Raw genomic sequence first — 19,210 nt, forward strand, 5'->3', positions numbered from 1 at the left:
CTGGTCATTGCTGTTCCCTAGTTGTACACTGGTCATTGTTGTCCCCTAGTTGTCCACTTGTCATCTTTGTTGTTTCCTAGTTGTACACTGGTCTTTGTTGTTTCCTATTTGTACACTGGTCATTGTTGTTTCCTAGTTGTACACTGGTCATTGTTGTTCCCTAGTTGTACACTGGTCATTGCTGTTCCCTAGTTGTACACTGGTCATTGCTGTTCCCTAGTTGTCCACTGGTCATTGTTGTTCCCTAGTTGTACACTGGTCATTGTTGTTCCCTAGTTGTCCACTTGTCATCTTTGTTGTTTCCTAGTTGTACACTGGTCTTTGTTGTTTCCTAGTTGTACACTGGTCATTGTTGTTTCCTAGTTGTACACTGGTCATTGTTGTTTCCAGGTTGTACACTGGTCATTGTTATTCCCTGGTTGTCCACTGGTCATTGCTGTTCCCTAGTTGTACACTGGTCATTGTTGTTTCCTGGTTGTACACTGGTCATTGTTGTTCCCTAGTTGTACACTGGTCATTGTTGTTCCCTAGTTGTACACTGGTCATTGTTGTTTCCAGGTTGTACACTGGTCATTGTTATTCCCTGGTTGTCCACTGGTCATTGTTGTTCCCTTGGTTGTACACTGGTCATTGTTGTTCTCTAGTTGTCCACTGGTCATCTTTGTTGTTCCCTTGGTTGTACACTGGTCATTGTTGTTCTCTAGTTGTCCACTGGTCATCTTTGTTGTTTTCTGGTTGTACACTGGTCATTGTTGTTGTTTCCTGGTTGTACACTGGTCATTGTTGTTCCCTAGTTGTACAATGATCACTGTTGTTCCCTAGTTGTACACTGGTCATTGTTGTTCCCTGTTTGTACACTGGTCATTGTTGTTCCCTGGTTGTACACTGGTCATTGTTGTTTCCTGGTTGTACACTGGTCATTGTTGTTCTCTAGTTGTACACTGGTCATTGTTGTTCTTTAGTTTTCCACTGGTCATCTTTGTTGTTTCCTGGTTGTACACTGGTCATTGTTGTTCCCTAGTTGTACAATGGTTATTGTTGTTCTCTAGTTGTACACTGGTCATTGTTGTTCCCTAGTTGTCCACTGGTCATCTTTGTTGTTTCCTGGTTGTACACTGGTCATTGTTGTTCCCTAGTTGTACACTGGTCATTGTTGTTCCCTGGTTGTACACTGGTCATTGTTGTTCCCTGGTTGTACACTGGTCATTGCTGTTCCCTAGTTGTACACTGGTCATTGCTGTTCCCTGGTTGTACACTGGTCATTGCTGTTCCCTGCTTGTACACTGGTCATTGTTGTTCCCTAGTTGTACACTGGTCATTGTTGTTCCCTAGTTGTACACTGGTCATTGTTGTTCCCTGGTTGTACACTGGTCATTGTTGTTCCCTGGTTGTACACTGGTCATTGCTGTTCCCTGGTTGTACACTGGTCATTGTTGTTCCCTGGTTGTACAATGATCATTGTTGTTCCCTAGTTGTACACTGGTCATTGTTGTTCCCTAGTTGTACACTGGTCATTGTTGTTCCCTGGTTGTACACTGGTCATTGCTGTTTCCTGGTTGTACACTGGTCATTGTTGTTCCCTAGTTGTACACTGGTCATTGCTGTTCCCTGGTTGTACACTGGCCATTGCTGTTCCCTGGTTGTACACTGGTCATTGCTGTTCCCTGGTTGTACACTGGTCATTGTTGTTCCCTGGTTGTCCACTGGCTCCCTTTGTTGTTGTCCCCTTTGATCTTTTGCCGTCTCCTGGCCTAATTTATTGGTCGTCGTAATGGCCCCAGAACTTTAGCTTGGGTAAGCCTTCTGCATCTACGCCCTTGGGAACGGCATTCATGCTGATTCTACAATTCAACATGTTGTATTTATCATTTGTGCGAATGCATGTAGCAATAAACCATCATTATGACAAAAGATTGTGAGTGGAATGACAAAAAAACACTATGGAAGATAGGGGATAAAGGGGGGGGCTGGGCTATTTTTAGTTGTACACTACTATCTTTATATTGAGCAATTTTTCGAGAATATAGATGCGTATCGATACTTACGAAATGCTTTCAAGCGTGGGATGCGAATTTGCGTCTTCCATTAACAGTGTGAACCCAGCGCTAGACATCTGTGTGAAGATGTGTGTGTAATGTGAAGCACACGCTTGAGCGATACCTCCTAGAAATCGAATTGGAAAATCAGAGGAAAATGGCCCAAAGCACTGTAGGTATTGAAAATAAATATCAGGGTTGGCACTGTTATATCAGGATACATCGGGATTTAAACGGTCGTCTGCTAGTACCTTATAGTATTAAGCTTTTGCGATTTAACTGGATATCGGAAAAGTATGCACAAGAAAATACCACGATTCAAGGGCCGGTAATAGTAATGGAAATGGCGCGTTTTCTCGTAAACTTCACAAGACAACATATTGCCATCACTCAAAATCTAATTACAAGTCTCGTGTTTTTAGTGCATTGAAAACATATCGGTATCACTTATCAAGGAACGTTTATATACACCTGAATCCATCTGGTCTTTTGGTATTACCGGGCTCCCAAGGAGCAACTGATGGAGTTGTGGCAGATGACGAATCACGTGGGTGACTGCCAGAAAGCCTGACTCATCTATGAGGTTGTGCTTCAAGTTTAAACATCGGAGGTTATGCATCCCTTGAAGATGCTCAACCATGCCACACACCCCTGCAGAAGTTATCAAGTTACCGGCAAGAAAGATTCTCTGAATGGCAGGTACTCCGGATAACGCTCTGAACAACGCTATGGCTCCCTTGTTAGCTATCTTATTAGACTTCAAAGATAACGCCTCGAGTCTGGTCAGGCCTGATAGAGAGTCAGCTAACAGAATGGCACCTTCGCATGTTATCTCATTCCACGCCAAGTGAAGGACTTCTAAGTTTGACAGGTTTACCAAAGCTTTTGCTAGGAGGCCGACACCAGCATCACACATCTTATTCGCTGACAGGTTAATGTGTTTAATGCTTTTGAGTCCATCAAACGTGCTGGTCATTCGAGTCCAGTTAGATAAGTTGTTTCTGGACAAGTCGATATGTTCTAGCAGCTTTAAAGATGGCACGACATTGTCTAAAGTGGAATACACACTTTGGTGTGCACCGATATGCTTCTTAAGAACCAAGAGATCACTAAGGCATAGGTACCTTAGCTTAGAAGATAAAGCCAGCAGCGAGTCCAAAAGAGAGAAAAGATCGTCTAGGCTTGAGATGGACGAGTTCTCAATGGTTACGTTAGTGAGCGTTCGACTGTGGCGAACGAAAGAGCACAGGTGAGTGCAGAACCGAGGAAGAATTATCTCCTGTTTGAAGCGGACGCTCTGCAACTGCTGACAACTCTTCAGGGCAATCAACACTTGTTCCATGCTTTGTCCTAACTCATTATTGACCATGTCCAGGCTTTTAAGACGAGGGCAGCATTTGATAACCTGTGCAAAATCTTTGCCTAACAGCTTTGACCTGAGAGACACTAGTCTCTCAAGCGAAAGGTCTCTACTCAAATTGCTGACGAATACTTCCATTGCATCTGAGGCAGCAAAGGAGCGCACAAAATGAAGCTCCTTTAGATTCTTCATTTCACTGAGACACCTTCCCAAGGTTGCAAGATGCCTCTTGGAAAGGTAAGTGTCCTCGAAGATTAAAGTCTTGGCACCTGGGTAGTGGTGTACGAAGAATGCCATTGCTCGGATGTCATATGGCGAAAGTTCAACTTCTTCCGTGATACGTATTACTCCGTCAGGTGCGTATTCTGCGAGATTACCCGCGAGATGGCCTTGTTGAGACTCGAACAGCGCCTGGAGGCAGAAAATAAACAACTTTTGCTTCAACTCTTCGGAGTCCGCGATCACGCTGCCTTCCTTGATGACTAAATCCAAGAACTCCTTGAAGGCATCGCCAAGTAAACCCGGCGTAAACGAGAACAAGACGGTTGTCTTGTTCATAGTGACACATCTCATGCCATGAACAAGGACCTCTTCGTATACCGATGAGTCCGTGAGTGCTTCCTTGATCTTGCTACTTAACCAGAAGGCAGCAAGAAACTCCTGGTAGCATCGATGCACGAACCTGCACTTTTGTACCGGCTTCAACCTTGATGAGCTCTTCTCAAGTGAGAGAAAACCTAGCTCGAAAATGCCTTTGTGTGAGCAGTTCTTCTCTAAAGCCTTCTGATCAAAGATGAGTTGATCTTCTATCAGCCCCTCAAAAGCGATCTCACCGAGCTGCAACAAAGCATCGTACAGATCCCGCGGGATGTCCTGAAGCGACGCTAATTCCTCGGGATCGCATTCAGCCTGTTTGTCCATCTTGGCGTAGTGACGCTTCACGAGGCAAATTGTCAATTCCACGAACAGTGACGTCATGGTAGACAGAACGAGAGCGTGAGGCATCTCCCCCCACATGGCGCAGATAAGCAGCGCTGTTAATGGGATCCTGGCGATGTCCTCTGCCACAGGGTGCATGTCAAGATCGCTGATCAGACTTTTGGCACTTTCAGGATCCTCTTGGAAGTACCTGCGATATAATAAAATATGGCTTCAACTCAATTGTCGCAACATCCTTCTGGGTATTTTCTTTTTCATCACCTAACTAGTGCACCCTATGTCACGATCACAAGGATGGTAAATCTATATAGGAAGCTTCACTCTTATCTATTACTCAATCTTCCAAACAGCTTTTAACACACGATTTCAGAACCATAAATGGTATAGCAATACTTATGCAGGTTGTGTGAAGTGGTGTTTACCTCTAAATAAAGTGGCGCAGGTTTTCAGATGTAAAACCTTTTACTTCAACCCTGAAGGAAGCTTCACTCTTATCTATTACTCAACCCTCCAAATAGCTTTTAACACACGATTTCAGAACCATAAATGGTATAGCAATACTTATGCAGGTTGTGAGCAGTGGTATTTACCTGTAAATAAACTGGCGCATGTTTTCAGATGTAAAACCTTTTACTTCAACCCTGAAGTCCATAAACCAGTGAATCTTAGATGCTTTGCTAGACCTGGAGGTTAAAATGACTGTTGACTGTCGCAAGATCTTTCCTGATATCAGATCATGCACATCCCCCACTCTAGAGGGCTTAATCTCATCATAACCATCAAGAATAAACAAGACGTGTTCCTGGTGTCCTTGCACATACTTGTACAACTGTTCACAACTTATTGGGAAGTCTTTGGGAAGAAGATCAAACATGGCATCACTGATTCGTCCCAAAACATGCTTCAACTCGATGAAGAAAACCATAGAGAATTGTGCAAGGTTTTCATTGGTTGCCCAATCGTAAGCCATTTCTGAAACAAGAGTACTCTTGCCGACACCAGCTTTTCCTTCAATGAGAATCCGCTTTGTTTTATTCTGCCTGGATGAAGTAACAAAAAGTTCTTCATAGCTATTCAGGGGTTTCCTACTTGGCGATGAGGAGTGCTGTTTGGTTGTGATCAGTTCTAGGTTGGTGTAAATCTGTTTGATGTGAAGACGGAATGACTCGTTCCATGTAAGTGGTTGTAGCCAGCCTATTTCATTCTTGTAATGGTCTTTTAGTGTTTCTTGAATAAGAACCAGGGTGCTATCTTGAGCATTGCCACCTATCAAAAATGAGATTGTTAAAAGATCATGCTTAGCAGGCCTGTAACCAGGATTTTGAGCTGCGGGGTTCGTTTACCAATTTAGCGGACCATCTTTTTTTAGGTACCTCGCCCTAGCTCCCAGTGGTACTCAATTTTCCTTTATTTGAGAATAAATTCCAGTTGAATGAGTGCATACCTGTCAACTCTCCCGCATTAGGCGGGAGTCTCAGGATTTTGGACCTCTTTTCCCGCTCTCCCCGCGTTGAGCACAAAATCTCCCGCTTTTTAGCGATTTTTATCGCTTCCGAAAAAATATTCTATAGAAAATCGAAATTTTGCCTATTTTCTATTAAAATATTTGAACATACACCCTTGCGTAGCGCACTTTAGCTAACACCCTCGTGAGATCTATAAGTTGTTTCGTGAGAGCGTTCTATACGACAAACGCCTGCAAGGTTAAACCCACCCCTCCCCCCCAAAAATGAATATACCCCCCTCCCCCAAAAAATTCTCAATCCTTGAGATTTTTGGAGGTTGACAGGTATCTGAGTGGAGTAGTTCTTCCGAGACCCCCCTGGCTATGGGCCTGCTTAAATAAATAGGTACATGGCCATGATAGCATTTGCAACATCTGTGCACACACCTATCAATGCACCCGGCATTGATTTTTGCCCCTAAACTGGAGTCCAGTCCCTCTCATGCAAAGCATAGTTTTTTTTTGTGTGATTGATCAATAAGTGAATCCAGGATGCTTCTTAGTTAGGTAGATCTTTTTAATTTAAAAGAAATTGGGAAATAAAATATTGTTTGTTTGGCCCGATAAAATAAATACAAAGCTATTACAATCCCCCCACCCCATTGTACTTGGTTGACACCAGGGCAAAGTATAGCTGTCAACTCTCCCATGTGGAGCACCAAATCTCCCGCTTTTTAGAGATTTATATTGCTTCTGAAAAATTCTATAGAAAATGGACATTTTGCCATTCTTTAATCAAAGTAATTAAAACAATAATTCCCTTGCATAGCACAATTTATCCAACACCCTAGAGAGATTTAAGTGGATTTGTGCGCAAGAACTTTTTATACTGCAAACAGCTGCTAGGGTAAATCCACCCCTGGCCCTCCCTACAAAAAATGAGTATACCACACCCCTCGCCCCCCCCCCCGCCCCCCCCCCCCCACACACACACATAACACACATATGAAGAAACCATCGTTTTGAGGGACTGGTACCAAGGACTCTTAGTTTCTTTTCAGATACTTTCTTTATTGACTAAAGATGGTCACAGTTACTGTTTTTCTCTTCTGATTACAAGTCATAATGTTTAAACCTTAAAAATAACAAAAGTCATGCAGTTTTTTTCAAATAAGGAATATATTAGTTTCCTTATATGGAAGTGACCGCGTTTTGCAAAAACGACAATTTTTGGCTGAATTTTTTTCTTGATATGCCCCCCCCCCCTGTTGACAGGTATGGCAAAGTCTACCTCCCATTCCCCTGATATCCCCCCCCCCAGGAGGTCGACCCCCTGGATAGCCAATGATAAGTACATTATATTATGCATATCTATGCATATAAGAAGAAGCATCAGCATGAATTTATTTATTAATAGTTCCTTTTCAGTGATATTCTTCATGTTCATATTCTTCTTAGAACATCATCTCTAAGAAGGACAGCGATTAAGCGTACTTGTCTTTAGACGAAAGTCTGGCAAATCGATCTCACGGATTAAATATTCTTATCTTACCTTCTCTTCCAAACAGTTCATCTTGAAGTTCCCGTCTGTTAATACCGGCCAAAAGAGCGCCTAAAAACCCCCCATCGTCAGGTCCAAGGAGATTTAGTTTCTCGAGCTGATCAAACAGCTCTAGCGGTCTGCAAACCCGCTCCAATAACCCTGCTGGGACGTGTTCCTTGCAAGCAAACTTCAAATCTGATACCTCGGATTCTGTCAGTTCGGATGCAATCCGAAACAGTCTGCTTCTGTACGAGTTCATAACTTGACAGAGAAAACTCAACAAATCATAATTGTCTAAACATGAAATAAGACATTTGGAGATTAAAAAATCTCAAAAACAACTTCAAAATAGCATTCGAACTCCGCAAACGGAATTCCGAAAGTTGTTGTGGTTATTTAGAAGAAGAATCTTTCGTTACCTGACCGTACTCCTCCCTCCCCTCCCCCCACATATATTTATTGTACGGTCTGACAAATAATTACTAATGCACCGTGGTGACTACCGACAGTTTTATCCTAAGAACTTTACGAACTCCTCTCTTAAAGAATTAAAATATTAGACAAAAACCTACAATCGCAATAAAGCAAGGAAAAGAACTTAGACCAACTTAGACCAACCTAGCCACCGCACTCTCCTACCCACTACAAGGGAAATTTTTGTCAAGGCCAGGCTACCAAATCAAAGATGGCGGCTTGTTGTGGAGCTCTTCGTAGCATCACAAAAACTCGTTTGAGAACAGGGTTGTTAGTCCCAAAATGGTTAAATTGCCATTCCTCTAGTCGCCTTCTTTGTAGTGCGAAGTTCTTCCCTGCACGCAATGACTGCATGCTGCCTAAAGACTGTTTTCAGGGCAAAACAGCGTTCATCACAGGCGGTGGTACCGGACTTGGTAAAGGCATGACACAAATGCTGTCCAAACTGGGAGCAACGGTGGTGATAACTAGCAGGCAAGACCCATAAGAACTATTTTAGAACGTTCTCTTTTTACATAGCTGTCAACCTAACTTGGACAGAAATCTTGTGAAATCGGGTAAAATACAGTAAATATGTGAAAGACAAGAGGGAGAGTGTACATTCTCACAAAAATTAGGCTTGTGATAAGGTCCAAAATCTTGTGATAGCCGCCTAATGCGCATGCGTGGACAGCTTTGATTTTATATACCCACTACTAATTGCTTATGAAAGATTTATTTATTATTAGTAGTATACCCCCCCCCCCCTTAAAAGGCCTGAGGACTGAATGTCATTCCACATTACCACATACCATTTTCAATAGACAATGCACATGTAAAATAGATATTAGGGCTAGGGTTGACTGGGTTGACATAATTCAAGCATGGGGCAGTGCTTCTTGAAATTTAACGGAAATAATCAAACAGTGTTACATTTCCCCAAGCTGTAATAAAAACAATTTTTTTTCTTATACATTCTAAGTATTATTATGACTATTTACTTCAACAGGAAGTTAGATGTTCTCCAGAAGACGGCTGATGAGATCTCAGGAGAAACAGGCAACAAGGTTTGCTATATTGTTCTTTTGACAGCTGGTGGCTAGTTATATAATAATAATAAGTTTAATTCAACCTTTCGCAGTATAGACTGGATTACAGTTCCCTGCTAACAGAGGCCTCTTTTCTCTGTATTTCGCTGGGCTGGAGTTCGCGAGGAAAAGATACCTCTGCCATGGGTCGAAACTGTTTCTGTTCTGTTCGTTTGTCAAAAGAGAGAAAATTCTGAATGAAGATAAGGCATTGTATGGCTACTTTTTATAATTCGTCGCGTGATATTTCTACGGAGGACGCCGTTTCGAATGCGGGCTTATTATCCGGCAGCGGATATACGTTTCATGCATGCGCTAGTCATTGTGGGCTCAAATAGTGGCCAGTAATTAATGAACGGAGCATGCGCTCTGGATCTTGTCCAGGATCGTGGACGGCGGTTTGATCAAACGAACTTGCGACCCATGGCAGAGGTATCTTTTCCTCGCGAACTCCAGCCCAGCAAAATACAGAGAAAAGAGGCCTCTGCTAGCAGGGAAGGATTACAGGTGAGTCAGAGATACAAGTAAGCACTACAATAAAGTAAAATTAATCAAATGTAATCAGCACATTTATTTATTTATTTAACTTTGTCCACTATAAATTAATTAAATTACACAAAAGTACAAATAGTAGACTGGGACACCATAAACAGCATAACCAATTGAAACGACTCGTATTAGTAGGCCTCTGATAGGATGTAGAATTAGACCTGAGGTTATACCCTGAATCATGTGCAATGCGACGCCTTTTAATGATAGGAAAAAGAGGATTCTCTGGTTTGATTCTGGAAACGAACCGCTGGCATGCAATATTTCTTCGCTCGTGCAACGTTGGAAGGTTTGCAAGCGTGAGTAAACCCTCATAACTAAGACCTGGGAAAGCAATCTTGAGCGCGTGCCTCTGAACATTCTTCATTGATTATTGGAATTATTAATGAACATTTGGTGGCATTAAGTCCCATTATGACTCTTTTTTCATAATTTTTCGGCTCATATTACTTGAAAGAAATGCAGTTAGTTTATGTTACTAAGTTATCATTAGTGTTGGTTTGAGAAAAATACAAACTACATAGGTTTCCCTACAGGTCTGTTTCGTGGTTGCCCACTCATCAGGGAATTTAAAATCCCCTGATGAGTGGGCAACCACGAAACAGACCTGTAGGGAAACCTATGTAGTTTGTATTTTTCTCAAACCAACACTATACACCGCTCTACTTTCGAGTATTGAGCACTCTCTATGAAAGCCTTCAACCATCATTTTAAGTTATCATTATGTATATATCTTCAGGTGATAGCTGTAGCCGCTGATGTCCGTGACCCAGAGCAAGTCAAGGCCGCAGTTGATGAGTGTGTTGCCAAGAGTGGCCTTCCTGACATTGTTATCAACAATGCTGCCGGCAACTTTATCTCCCCATCCGAGAGACTATCTGCCAATGCCTGGAAGACGATAGTTGATATTGTACTAAATGGCACTGCATATGTGAACTTAGACATTGGCAAAAGACTTATTGAGGCCAACAAAGGTAAAGAAGGAATGTAGCTCAGGCGTGTCGCTAGGAGTGTGAAGGGGGCCTGGTAGAAATGTAGCTCAGGCGTGTCACTAGGTGTGTGCAGGGGGCCTGGGAGGAATGTAGCTCAGGCATGTCGCTAGGTGTGTGAAGGGGGCCTGGGAGGAATGTAGCTCAGGCATGTCGCTAGGTGTGTGAAGGGGGCCTGGGAGGAATGTAGCTCAGGCATGTCACTAGGTGTGTGAAGGGGGCCTGGGAGGAATGTAGCTCAGGCATGTCACTAGGTGTGTGGAGGGGGCCTGGTAGAAATGTAGCTCAGGCATGTCGCAAGGTGTGTGAAGGGGGCCTGGGAGGAATGTAGCTCAGGCGTGTCGCTAGGTGTGTGCAGGGGGCCTAGGAGGAATGTAGCTCAGGCGTGTCGCTAGGTGTGTGCAGGGGGCCTAGGAGGAATGTAGCTCAGGCGTGTCACTAGGTGTGTGCAGGGGGCCTGGGAGGAATGTAGCTCAGGCATGTCGCTAGGTGTGTGCAGGGGGCCTATGCTTTCCCCTCAAGGATCGTTAAAGATCATTTTTCCATGTCTATGACTGTCCATACTACATGCCTGAAGTTGTTTATTTACCCACATTGGCCTGGTGTAAAGATATTTTGATCCTTTACTCCATGATGTCTTCAACCACAAAACTTTGCTTGAAAAAAAATGTCTCCAACATAAACAGGAAACTATGAGCCCATTTAGCAACTTTTTTGTTCATTATTTTAGATAATTTAATATAATGATGATAATGAGATATTTCCTGCAACAAGAAGTCAATCTAGCCTAGTCTTTGGCATTCACCAGGGGTTGCCTGTGTTTGTAGATGAATGGGAGGGTCTGGGATGAAATCACTAAGGGAACAGGGAGATTACTTCCTGTGACATCACATTTATCATCAACCACAGGAAGCTCAATCAGAATGCCTGGTTCTAGTCTGTTTGCTACCCATTGTCACAGTAGAATGTATAACTATGTTTGTGACAGGGTTGACTGTGCCATGTTCATTTATAGGAGCAAGTTTTTTAGCCATCACAACTATATATGCCAAGTCAGGCTCTGGATTTGTTCTACCATCAGCTTCAGCTAAGGCTGGCATTGAAGCCATGACTAAGTAAGTACAGTAGAAGTGAGGACCTATGGCATGACCAAGTAAGTACAGTAGAACTTGCCTTAAAGAGAAGGGGTCTTGTGAGGACCTGTTGCATTAAAGCCATGACTAAGTAAGTACAGTAGAATTTGCCTTTAAAAGAAGGGGTCTAGTGAGGACCTATGGCATTAAAGCCATGGCTAAGTAAGTACAGTTATAGAACTTGCAGAACTTGCGTTATAGAGAAGGGGTCTAGTGAGGACCTGTCACATTGAAGCCATGACTAAGTACAGTAGGATCTGCCTTACAGTATAGAGAAGGGGTCTAGTGAGGACCTGTCGCATTAAAGCCATTACTAGGTAAGTACAGTAGAACTTGCCTAAAAGGGGTCAAATGAGGACCTATGACTTTTTGTCCATTATCTGTGACAATAACAGTAAAAGGTAGGCTCTATGTTATACAGTATGATCCTCTGCACACCTAACATATTTTTTTCTAGCTATTGTAATGTTTTCTTTAAACAAGCCTGATTAGGGCCAAGCTGTCAATTACTGTAAACTTGTACCACAGATGATTGGTGTCCATGTACACTAATTGTTTTCATTATACAGTACTATCTTCATTAAGTAATCATCCTTATAATTGTTCCTTGCACCAATACCTTATAATTAATACATTTTTTATGCACTGAATTAAGCCATGTTTTCAGCCATCCAACATGTAAGTCAAATTTATTATTATATGCTCCATGGATATGTTATGACTCACTGGTTTTGAACAGGTCACTGGCTGCTGAGTGGGGACGGTATGGAATGAGGTTCAACGCTATCGCACCTGGACCTATTGAGACCAAGGTAGAATTCTAAGTGAATGAGCCTCTGTCTGGCGCCACTTTGTCACCCTACAGTAGCAAAGAACCAAGTTTGAAATAATTAAAAGAAATATTAAATACAAGTGTGGCTTACAAGGGCTTTTTAAACCATTAGACATTTTACGCTTTTATGCGTTTTGCAATCTTATGGAAATGAGCCTTAAGTGATAATGGAGGTCATATGGAAATCAAATTTCTGAACTACCATCCCAGGGGAGATAAATCTACTTGAAACTTGTGCTTCATTTACCATACATACTTATTCACAAGTGTTTTGTATTTTTACTTCCATCCTAGGGTACTTTTAAGGCATATTTCCCTAGGAACTCTTGTTGTAAAGTACTTCACACACACACACATTTTTGTTAGAGACAACATTTTTAACCCTTTTTGTAAAATGGGTTAAAACATTTAATAATGCCCTGCTAGGTTTGATGCAATGTAATGAAGATTTGATGCAATGTAATAAAGATTTGATTTGTACATTTTAGGGAGCATTCAGTCGACTGGACCCAACAGGAGCATTCAGGTCCCATGCAATAGAAAGGATCCCAACAGGAAGGTTTGGGGAGATCAATGAGATTGCCAACCTTGCTGCGTACCTTGTCAGTGACTACGCTAGCTGGATCTCAGGGGAGGTGAGTGGACATGTGTTAACAGTACCAGCAGTTGCACTCACTTGATCACAAGAAAACAGAGGTGTTGATTAACTACTCCAAAGTATCTCTCAACATGGTGTGCAAATAGTACTAATATTGCTGGGCCAGAATGCTGTCTTTTTTGGCCCGCAATGCTAGTGATGTTAGCATTAACAAACTGCAGCAACAGGTATAACAACATGCACATTAGTATGTTTTTTCCATCGACGGCTAACACATCACCAGCTAAGTAGCAACAGCACAAAAATAACACACTTGCCATCTGCAGTTACAACAAAAATGACAACTACATTGTTGCAACAGCAACAACGTTCACGTTATTAGTTGCAATAACAGCGGACATTCATGCAACAGCTACTACACTAGCAGCTACAGCAACACCACCAGCATCTACTCTTACAACAACAACAACTTATTAGTAACAGTTTGAGCAGCATCAACATAAGCAACATCATAACATGAGTACATATTATCAAAACAACAAAAAGAAAAAATCACTTTTGGAAACAACATCGACCATAACCTTGGCATCATTGGCAGTGACAATGATATCATCAGCAGTTACCATGGCATCATCAACAATCGACAGTATTACGTAATATTACTTCCCTTGCTCAATGTTAAAATTCCCAATGTAATTTTCCATCTTAAGGCTGAAATAAATGAAAGGCTGTTGGTTAACATAAGCTCTATTGTAGTTTGTTTCTTGATGTTCCTGAGCATGCATTTACAGTACCCCTTTTTCAATTAAACATTAATACTTTTATGTTGTTAATTCTGAAGATTGTAGTCTTCGATGGTGGGGAGTATCCTTCTCTTGCTGGAGAATTCAATGAATTTAGAAAGGTACATATCATTATTATTTCAAGAATAAAACCCATAACTATAATAGATCGGATCTAGAAGTATAGATATTTAATTGAATATTTTGGATTAATTATTATTTCTATTAACTCGTTTTGGGATTTGTAACATGAGCTGGCACCGCTTGCCTGTTGTGCCACCAGAAATGAGTAAACAGGCTGCGATTTATCAATTCTTTTTATTCTCCCCTTGCCACCTCCATTTTGTAGGTATCTATGCTTTTTCTTTCTTCCCTGCTTGGTCTGATTCTGATTTGAGTAACGGTAGCGCCCATATGCATTCCTGTAGAAAGGAAAATGGTTAAACTGCTTTAGGCCTAACATTCGGCATTCCAACCCCCTCCCCCCCCACTTATTTCTCGAGAAACTGAGATCGGAGATCGGAGTCTCAGCCGAGAGAGACCTCTCTTTCAAAAGAGAAGCAATAAACAGGTTATTTATCAATTCCTCAATTGTGAACTTTCGTCATTTTCCCACTTTTTCCCATTTTCCCACTTCTCTTTTCAATTTTGATCCTTGAAATCTTTAAATACAATAGGCACACCCAGTTGAGCTTTCCCTCTAAATAATTTTTTTTTTAATATTATTATTTTCATAATTGTCATCATAATAATTATCACCATTACTATATACCCTTGTATAAATCCACAGATTCCAAAAGAGCAGTGGGACATGATTGAGGCGATGATTCGGAAGACAAAAGGATCTTAGAAAGCTGCCATTTTTGGCTAACCACGATATTAAGGGTAGTTCAACAAATGCGATGGTGGAGGCATGTTCCTAGTTTGACCCTTAAACTCTTTGTCCAGTTAGTTCTCATCAGAACGCCAGCGCATGCGCAACTCAAGGAGGATTCAGTAGAACAGAAGCACAACTGGTGCATTTTGTATTGGTGGCCACGGTAGCGCGAGTCTCACTATTAATATTTATCCTCACGTCCAGTTTCTCTGTACATTAATAATTGGGTGATATATTTTTTAATATTTACCTAGTTTGATTGACTATTGTAAAAATATTTTCCATGAAGACATCGTTGCTTGATTTGACATACTTTGGCCTTCGAGAAACACCAAAACATTATAATCAATGTCAAAATGCTTTTGTTATACTGAACCAAAGATTGTTGGGTGCATTTGGCAATTATTTGCTACACATTTCAATACTCATGTAAAAAGTTATATAAGTGTAAAGTGGTGGAGTAACCTGGTTTACGTCATGAAAATTAAAATAATAAATACATATTTCGTATTTCAGCAACTTTCGGTGCTAGTGCTAGTCTTTCGTGCTAGTCTGAATGGCGACTAAAGCAGTGACTCGTTGGACTCGTGGTGGTGACCAGGGGAAGGTTGGTGGTGACCAGGAGAGGAGTGGTGGTGACAGGGGAGGAGTGGTGGTGACAGGGGAGGAGTGGTGGTGGCCAGGGAAGGAGGAGTGGTGGTGACCAGTGGAGGAGTGGTGGTGACCAGGGGTGGAGTGGTGGTGACCAGGGGTGGAGTGGTGGTGAGCAGTGGAGGAGTGGTGGTGACCAGTGGAGGAGTGGTGGTGACCAGTGGAGGAGTGGTGGTGACCAGGGGAAGAGTGGTGGTGACCAGGGGAAGATTGGTGGTGACCAGTGGAGGAGTGGTGGTGACCAGTGGAGGAGTGGTGGTGACCAGTGGAGGAGTGGTGGTGACCAGGGGTGGAGTGGTGGTGACCAGGGGAGGAGTGGTGGTGACCAGTGGAGGAGTGGTGGTGACCAGGGGTGGAGTGGTGGTGACCAGTGGAGGAGTGGTGGTGACCAGTGGAGGAGTGGTGGTGACCAGTGGAGGAGTGGTGGTGACCAGTGGAGGAGTGGTGGTGACCAGGGGAAGATTGGTTGTGACCAGGAGAGGAGTGGTGGTGACAGGGGAGGAGTGGTGGTGACAGGGGAGGAGTGGTGGTGACCAGGGGAGGAGTGGTGGTGACCAGTGGAGGAGTGGTGGTGACCAGTGGAGGAGTGGTGGTGACCAGTGGAGGAGTGGTGGTGACCAGGGGTGGAGTGGTGGTGACCAGGGGAGGAGTGGTGGTGACCAGTGGAGGAGTGGTGGTGACCAGGGGTGGAGTGGTGGTGACCAGTGGAGGAGTGGTGGTGACCAGTGGAGGAGTGGTGGTGACCAGGGGTGGAGTGGTGGTGACCAGGGGAGGAGTGGTGGTGACCAGTGGAGGAGTGGTGGTGACCAGTGGAGGAGTGGTGGTGAGCAGGGGAGGAGTGGTGGTGACCAGGGAAGGAGTGGTGGTGACCAGTGGAGGAGTGGTGGTGACCAGGGGTGGAGTGGTGGTGAGCAGGGGAGGAGTGGTGGTGACCAGGAGAGGAGTGGTGGTGACCAGGGGAGGAGTGGTGGTGACCAGTGGAGGAGTGGTGGTGACCAGTGGAGGAGTGGTGGTGACCAGGGGTGGAGTGGTGGTGACCAGGGGAGGAGTGGTGGTGACCAGGGGAGGAGTGGTGGTGACCAGGGGAGGAGTGGTGGTGACCAGGAGAGGAGTGGTGGTGACCAGGGGAGGAGTGGTGGTGACCAGTGGAGGAGTGGTGGTGACCAGTGGAGGAGTGGTGGTGACCAGGGGAGGAGTGGTGGTGACCAGGGGAGGAGTGGTGGTGACCAGGGGAGGAGTGGTGGTGACCAGGGGTGGAGTGGTGGTGACCAGGGGAGGAGTGGTGGTGACCAGGGGTGGAGTGGTGGTGACCAGGAGAGGAGTGGTGGTGACCAGGGGAGGAGTGGTGGTGACCAGTGGAGGAGTGGTGGTGACCAGGGGAGGAGTGGTGGTGACCAGGGGAGGAGTGGTGGTGACCAGGGGAGGAGTGGTGGTGACCAGGGGTGGAGTGGTGGTGACCAGGGGTGGAGTGGTGGTGACCAGGGGAGGAGTGGTGGTGACCAGTGGAGGAGTGGTGGTGAGCAGGGGAGGAGTGGTGGTGACCAGGGAAGGAGGAGTGGTGGTGACCAGTGGAGGAGTGGTGGTGACCAGGGGTGGAGTGGTGGTGAGCAGGGGAGGAGTGGTGGTGACCAGGGGAGGAGTGGTGGTGACCAGGAGAGGAGTGGTGGTGACCAGGGGAGGAGTGGTGGTGACCAGTGGAGGAGTGGTGGTGACCAGTGGAGGAGTGGTGGTGACCAGGGGTGGAGTGGTGGTGACCAGGGGAGGAGTGGTGGTGACCAGGGGAGGAGTGGTGGTGACCAGGGGAGGAGTGGTGGTGACCAGGGGTGGAGTGGTGGTGACCAGGAGAGGAGTGGTGGTGACCAGGGGAGGAGTGGTGGTGACCAGTGGAGGAGTGGTGGTGACCAGTGGAGGAGTGGTGGTGACCAGGGGAGGAGTGGTGGTGACCAGGGGAGGAGTGGTGGTGACCAGGGGTGGAGTGGTGGTGACCAGGGGTGGAGTGGTGGTGACCAGGGGAGGAGTGGTGGTGACCAGGGGTGGAGTGGTGGTGACCAGGAGAGGAGTGGTGGTGACCAGGGGAGGAGTGGTGGTGACCAGTGGAGGAGTGGTGGTGACCAGGGGAGGAGTGGTGGTGACCAGGGGAGGAGTGGTGGTGACCAGGGGAGGAGTGGTGGTGACCAGGGGTGGAGTGGTGGTGACCAGGGGTGGAGTGGTGGTGACCAGGGGAGGAGTGGTGGTGACCAGTGGAGGAGTGGTGGTGAGCAGGGGAGGAGTGGTGGTGACCAGGGAAGGAGGAGTGGTGGTGACCAGGGGTGGAGTGGTGGTGACCAGGGGTGGAGTGGTGGTGACCAGGGAAGGAGGAGTAGTGGTGACCAGTGGAGGAGTGGTGGTGACCAGGGGTGGAGTGGTGGTGACCAGGGGAGGAGTGGTGGTGACCAGTGGAGGAGTGGTGGTGACCAGGGGTGGAGTGCTGGTGACCAGTGGAGGAGTGCTGGTGACCAGTGGAGGAGTGGTGGTGACCAGGGGTGGAGTGGTGGTGACCAGGGGAGGAGTGGTGGTGACCAGGGGTGGAGTGGTGGTGACCAGGGGTGGAGTGGTGGTGACCAGGGGAGGAGTGGTGGTGACCAGGGGAGGAGTGGTGGTGACCAGGGGTGGAGTGGTGGTGACCAGGGGTGGAGTGGTGGTGACCAGGGGAGGAGTGGTGGTGACCAGGGGTGGAGTGGTGGTGACCAGGAGAGGAGTGGTGGTGACCAGGGGAGGAGTGGTGGTGACCAGTGGAGGAGTGGTGGTGACCAGGGGAGGAGTGGTGGTGACCAGGGGAGGAGTGGTGGTGACCAGGGGAGGAGTGGTGGTGACCAGTGGAGGAGTGGTGGTGACCAGGGGAGGAGTGGTGGTGACCAGGGGTGGAGTGGTGGTGACCAGGGGTGGAGTGGTGGTGACCAGGGGAGGAGTGGTGGTGACCAGGGGAGGAGTGGTGGTGGTGACCAGGGGAGGAGTGGTGGTGACCAGGAGAGGAGTGGTGGTGACAGGGGAGGAGTGGTGGTGACCAGGGAAGGAGGAGTAGTGGTGACCAGTGGAGGAGTGGTGGTGACCAGGGGAGGAGTGGTGGTGACCAGGGGTGGAGTGGTGGTGACCAGGGGAGGAGTGGTGGTGACCAGGGGAGGGGGTGTGTTGGGGTTGGATGATTTTGGCGGAGTGGTAACATGGGCGTCTTCTTTTAAAAAATATCATAAGTCCCCGTCTTTGAATAATCCTCCGGTAACAAATAAGAAAGGGCGATTCAGGATGCCGGCAAAAGTACGCCGCCTCAAGCACACTCCATTGCGCGCGCAATTTCTTGACGACGTAGGAGGTTGACACAATATCCATGATTCATTGCGCCAAGGCATATTATCAGGCATCGACGTCATGATCATAGTCATGAAGGCGGTAAGAGCAAGATATATTACGCGCAAGTGCTAATGGCTAGGCCGTAGCGTCGTGTTGAGGACGGCATATTTCTCCTTTTACACTTTCCTTATATGGTGCGCACGTGGTCACAGCCCTTGCGCGCGCGCGTGACGTCATGGCCGCTTGCGACGTAATAATGCAAATTACAATATTAGAATAGAAATCAAAGAGACCCAAGCTAGCTTGCAAGCTACAGATCTGCGATGATCTGGATAATTGTAAGCGTACTTTTGGGGACTTTGTTGGGTATTTACCAGTTGTTATTTACCAGTGTTTGGACACTAGCGCAACTGTCTACCAGATGGATGTTCGTTTTCATTTGATACAGACTTCAAGTACTGAATATAAAAATGGCGAGAAGATATAGGCGCTGGTCACTCAGAAAATAGATAAATGTCTGGGCAAATAATATTGGTTAAACAAATCTGGTTGCAAACCTTTAGCTAACGGAAAAGTAGGGGGGGGGGGGTTCACCAGAATATGCGAGAT

General features: G+C 45.6%; 2 protein-coding genes across 2 annotated transcripts; one reads left to right on the forward strand and one right to left on the reverse strand.

Moving 5' to 3' along the window:
* Positions 1 to 978: 978 nt before the first annotated feature.
* LOC5506857 (NLR family CARD domain-containing protein 4-like) lies at positions 979 to 7,755 on the reverse strand. Its single transcript, XM_048720437.1, has 5 exons — positions 7,332 to 7,755; positions 4,926 to 5,601; positions 2,508 to 4,525; positions 2,046 to 2,163; positions 979 to 1,841 (listed from the first exon to the last, which is right to left on the reverse strand). The coding sequence occupies exons 1-5, from the start codon at positions 7,579 to 7,581 to the stop codon at positions 1,757 to 1,759; spliced, it is 3,147 nt and encodes a 1,048-aa protein (XP_048576394.1). The 5' UTR covers positions 7,582 to 7,755; the 3' UTR covers positions 979 to 1,756.
* A 212-nt stretch (positions 7,756 to 7,967) lies between these two features.
* Positions 7,968 to 15,142, forward strand: LOC5506878 (2,4-dienoyl-CoA reductase [(3E)-enoyl-CoA-producing], mitochondrial). The gene is made up of 8 exons (XM_048720439.1): positions 7,968 to 8,270; positions 8,785 to 8,842; positions 10,152 to 10,386; positions 11,417 to 11,516; positions 12,274 to 12,346; positions 12,855 to 13,001; positions 13,806 to 13,868; positions 14,537 to 15,142. The coding sequence occupies exons 1-8, from the start codon at positions 8,008 to 8,010 to the stop codon at positions 14,594 to 14,596; spliced, it is 999 nt and encodes a 332-aa protein (XP_048576396.1). The 5' UTR covers positions 7,968 to 8,007; the 3' UTR covers positions 14,597 to 15,142.
* Positions 15,143 to 19,210: the final 4,068 nt, after the last annotated feature.

The sequence above is a fragment of the Nematostella vectensis genome, chromosome 13 (assembly GCF_932526225.1).
Source record: "Nematostella vectensis chromosome 13, jaNemVect1.1, whole genome shotgun sequence".
NCBI classification, from domain to species: domain Eukaryota; kingdom Metazoa; phylum Cnidaria; class Anthozoa; order Actiniaria; family Edwardsiidae; genus Nematostella; species Nematostella vectensis.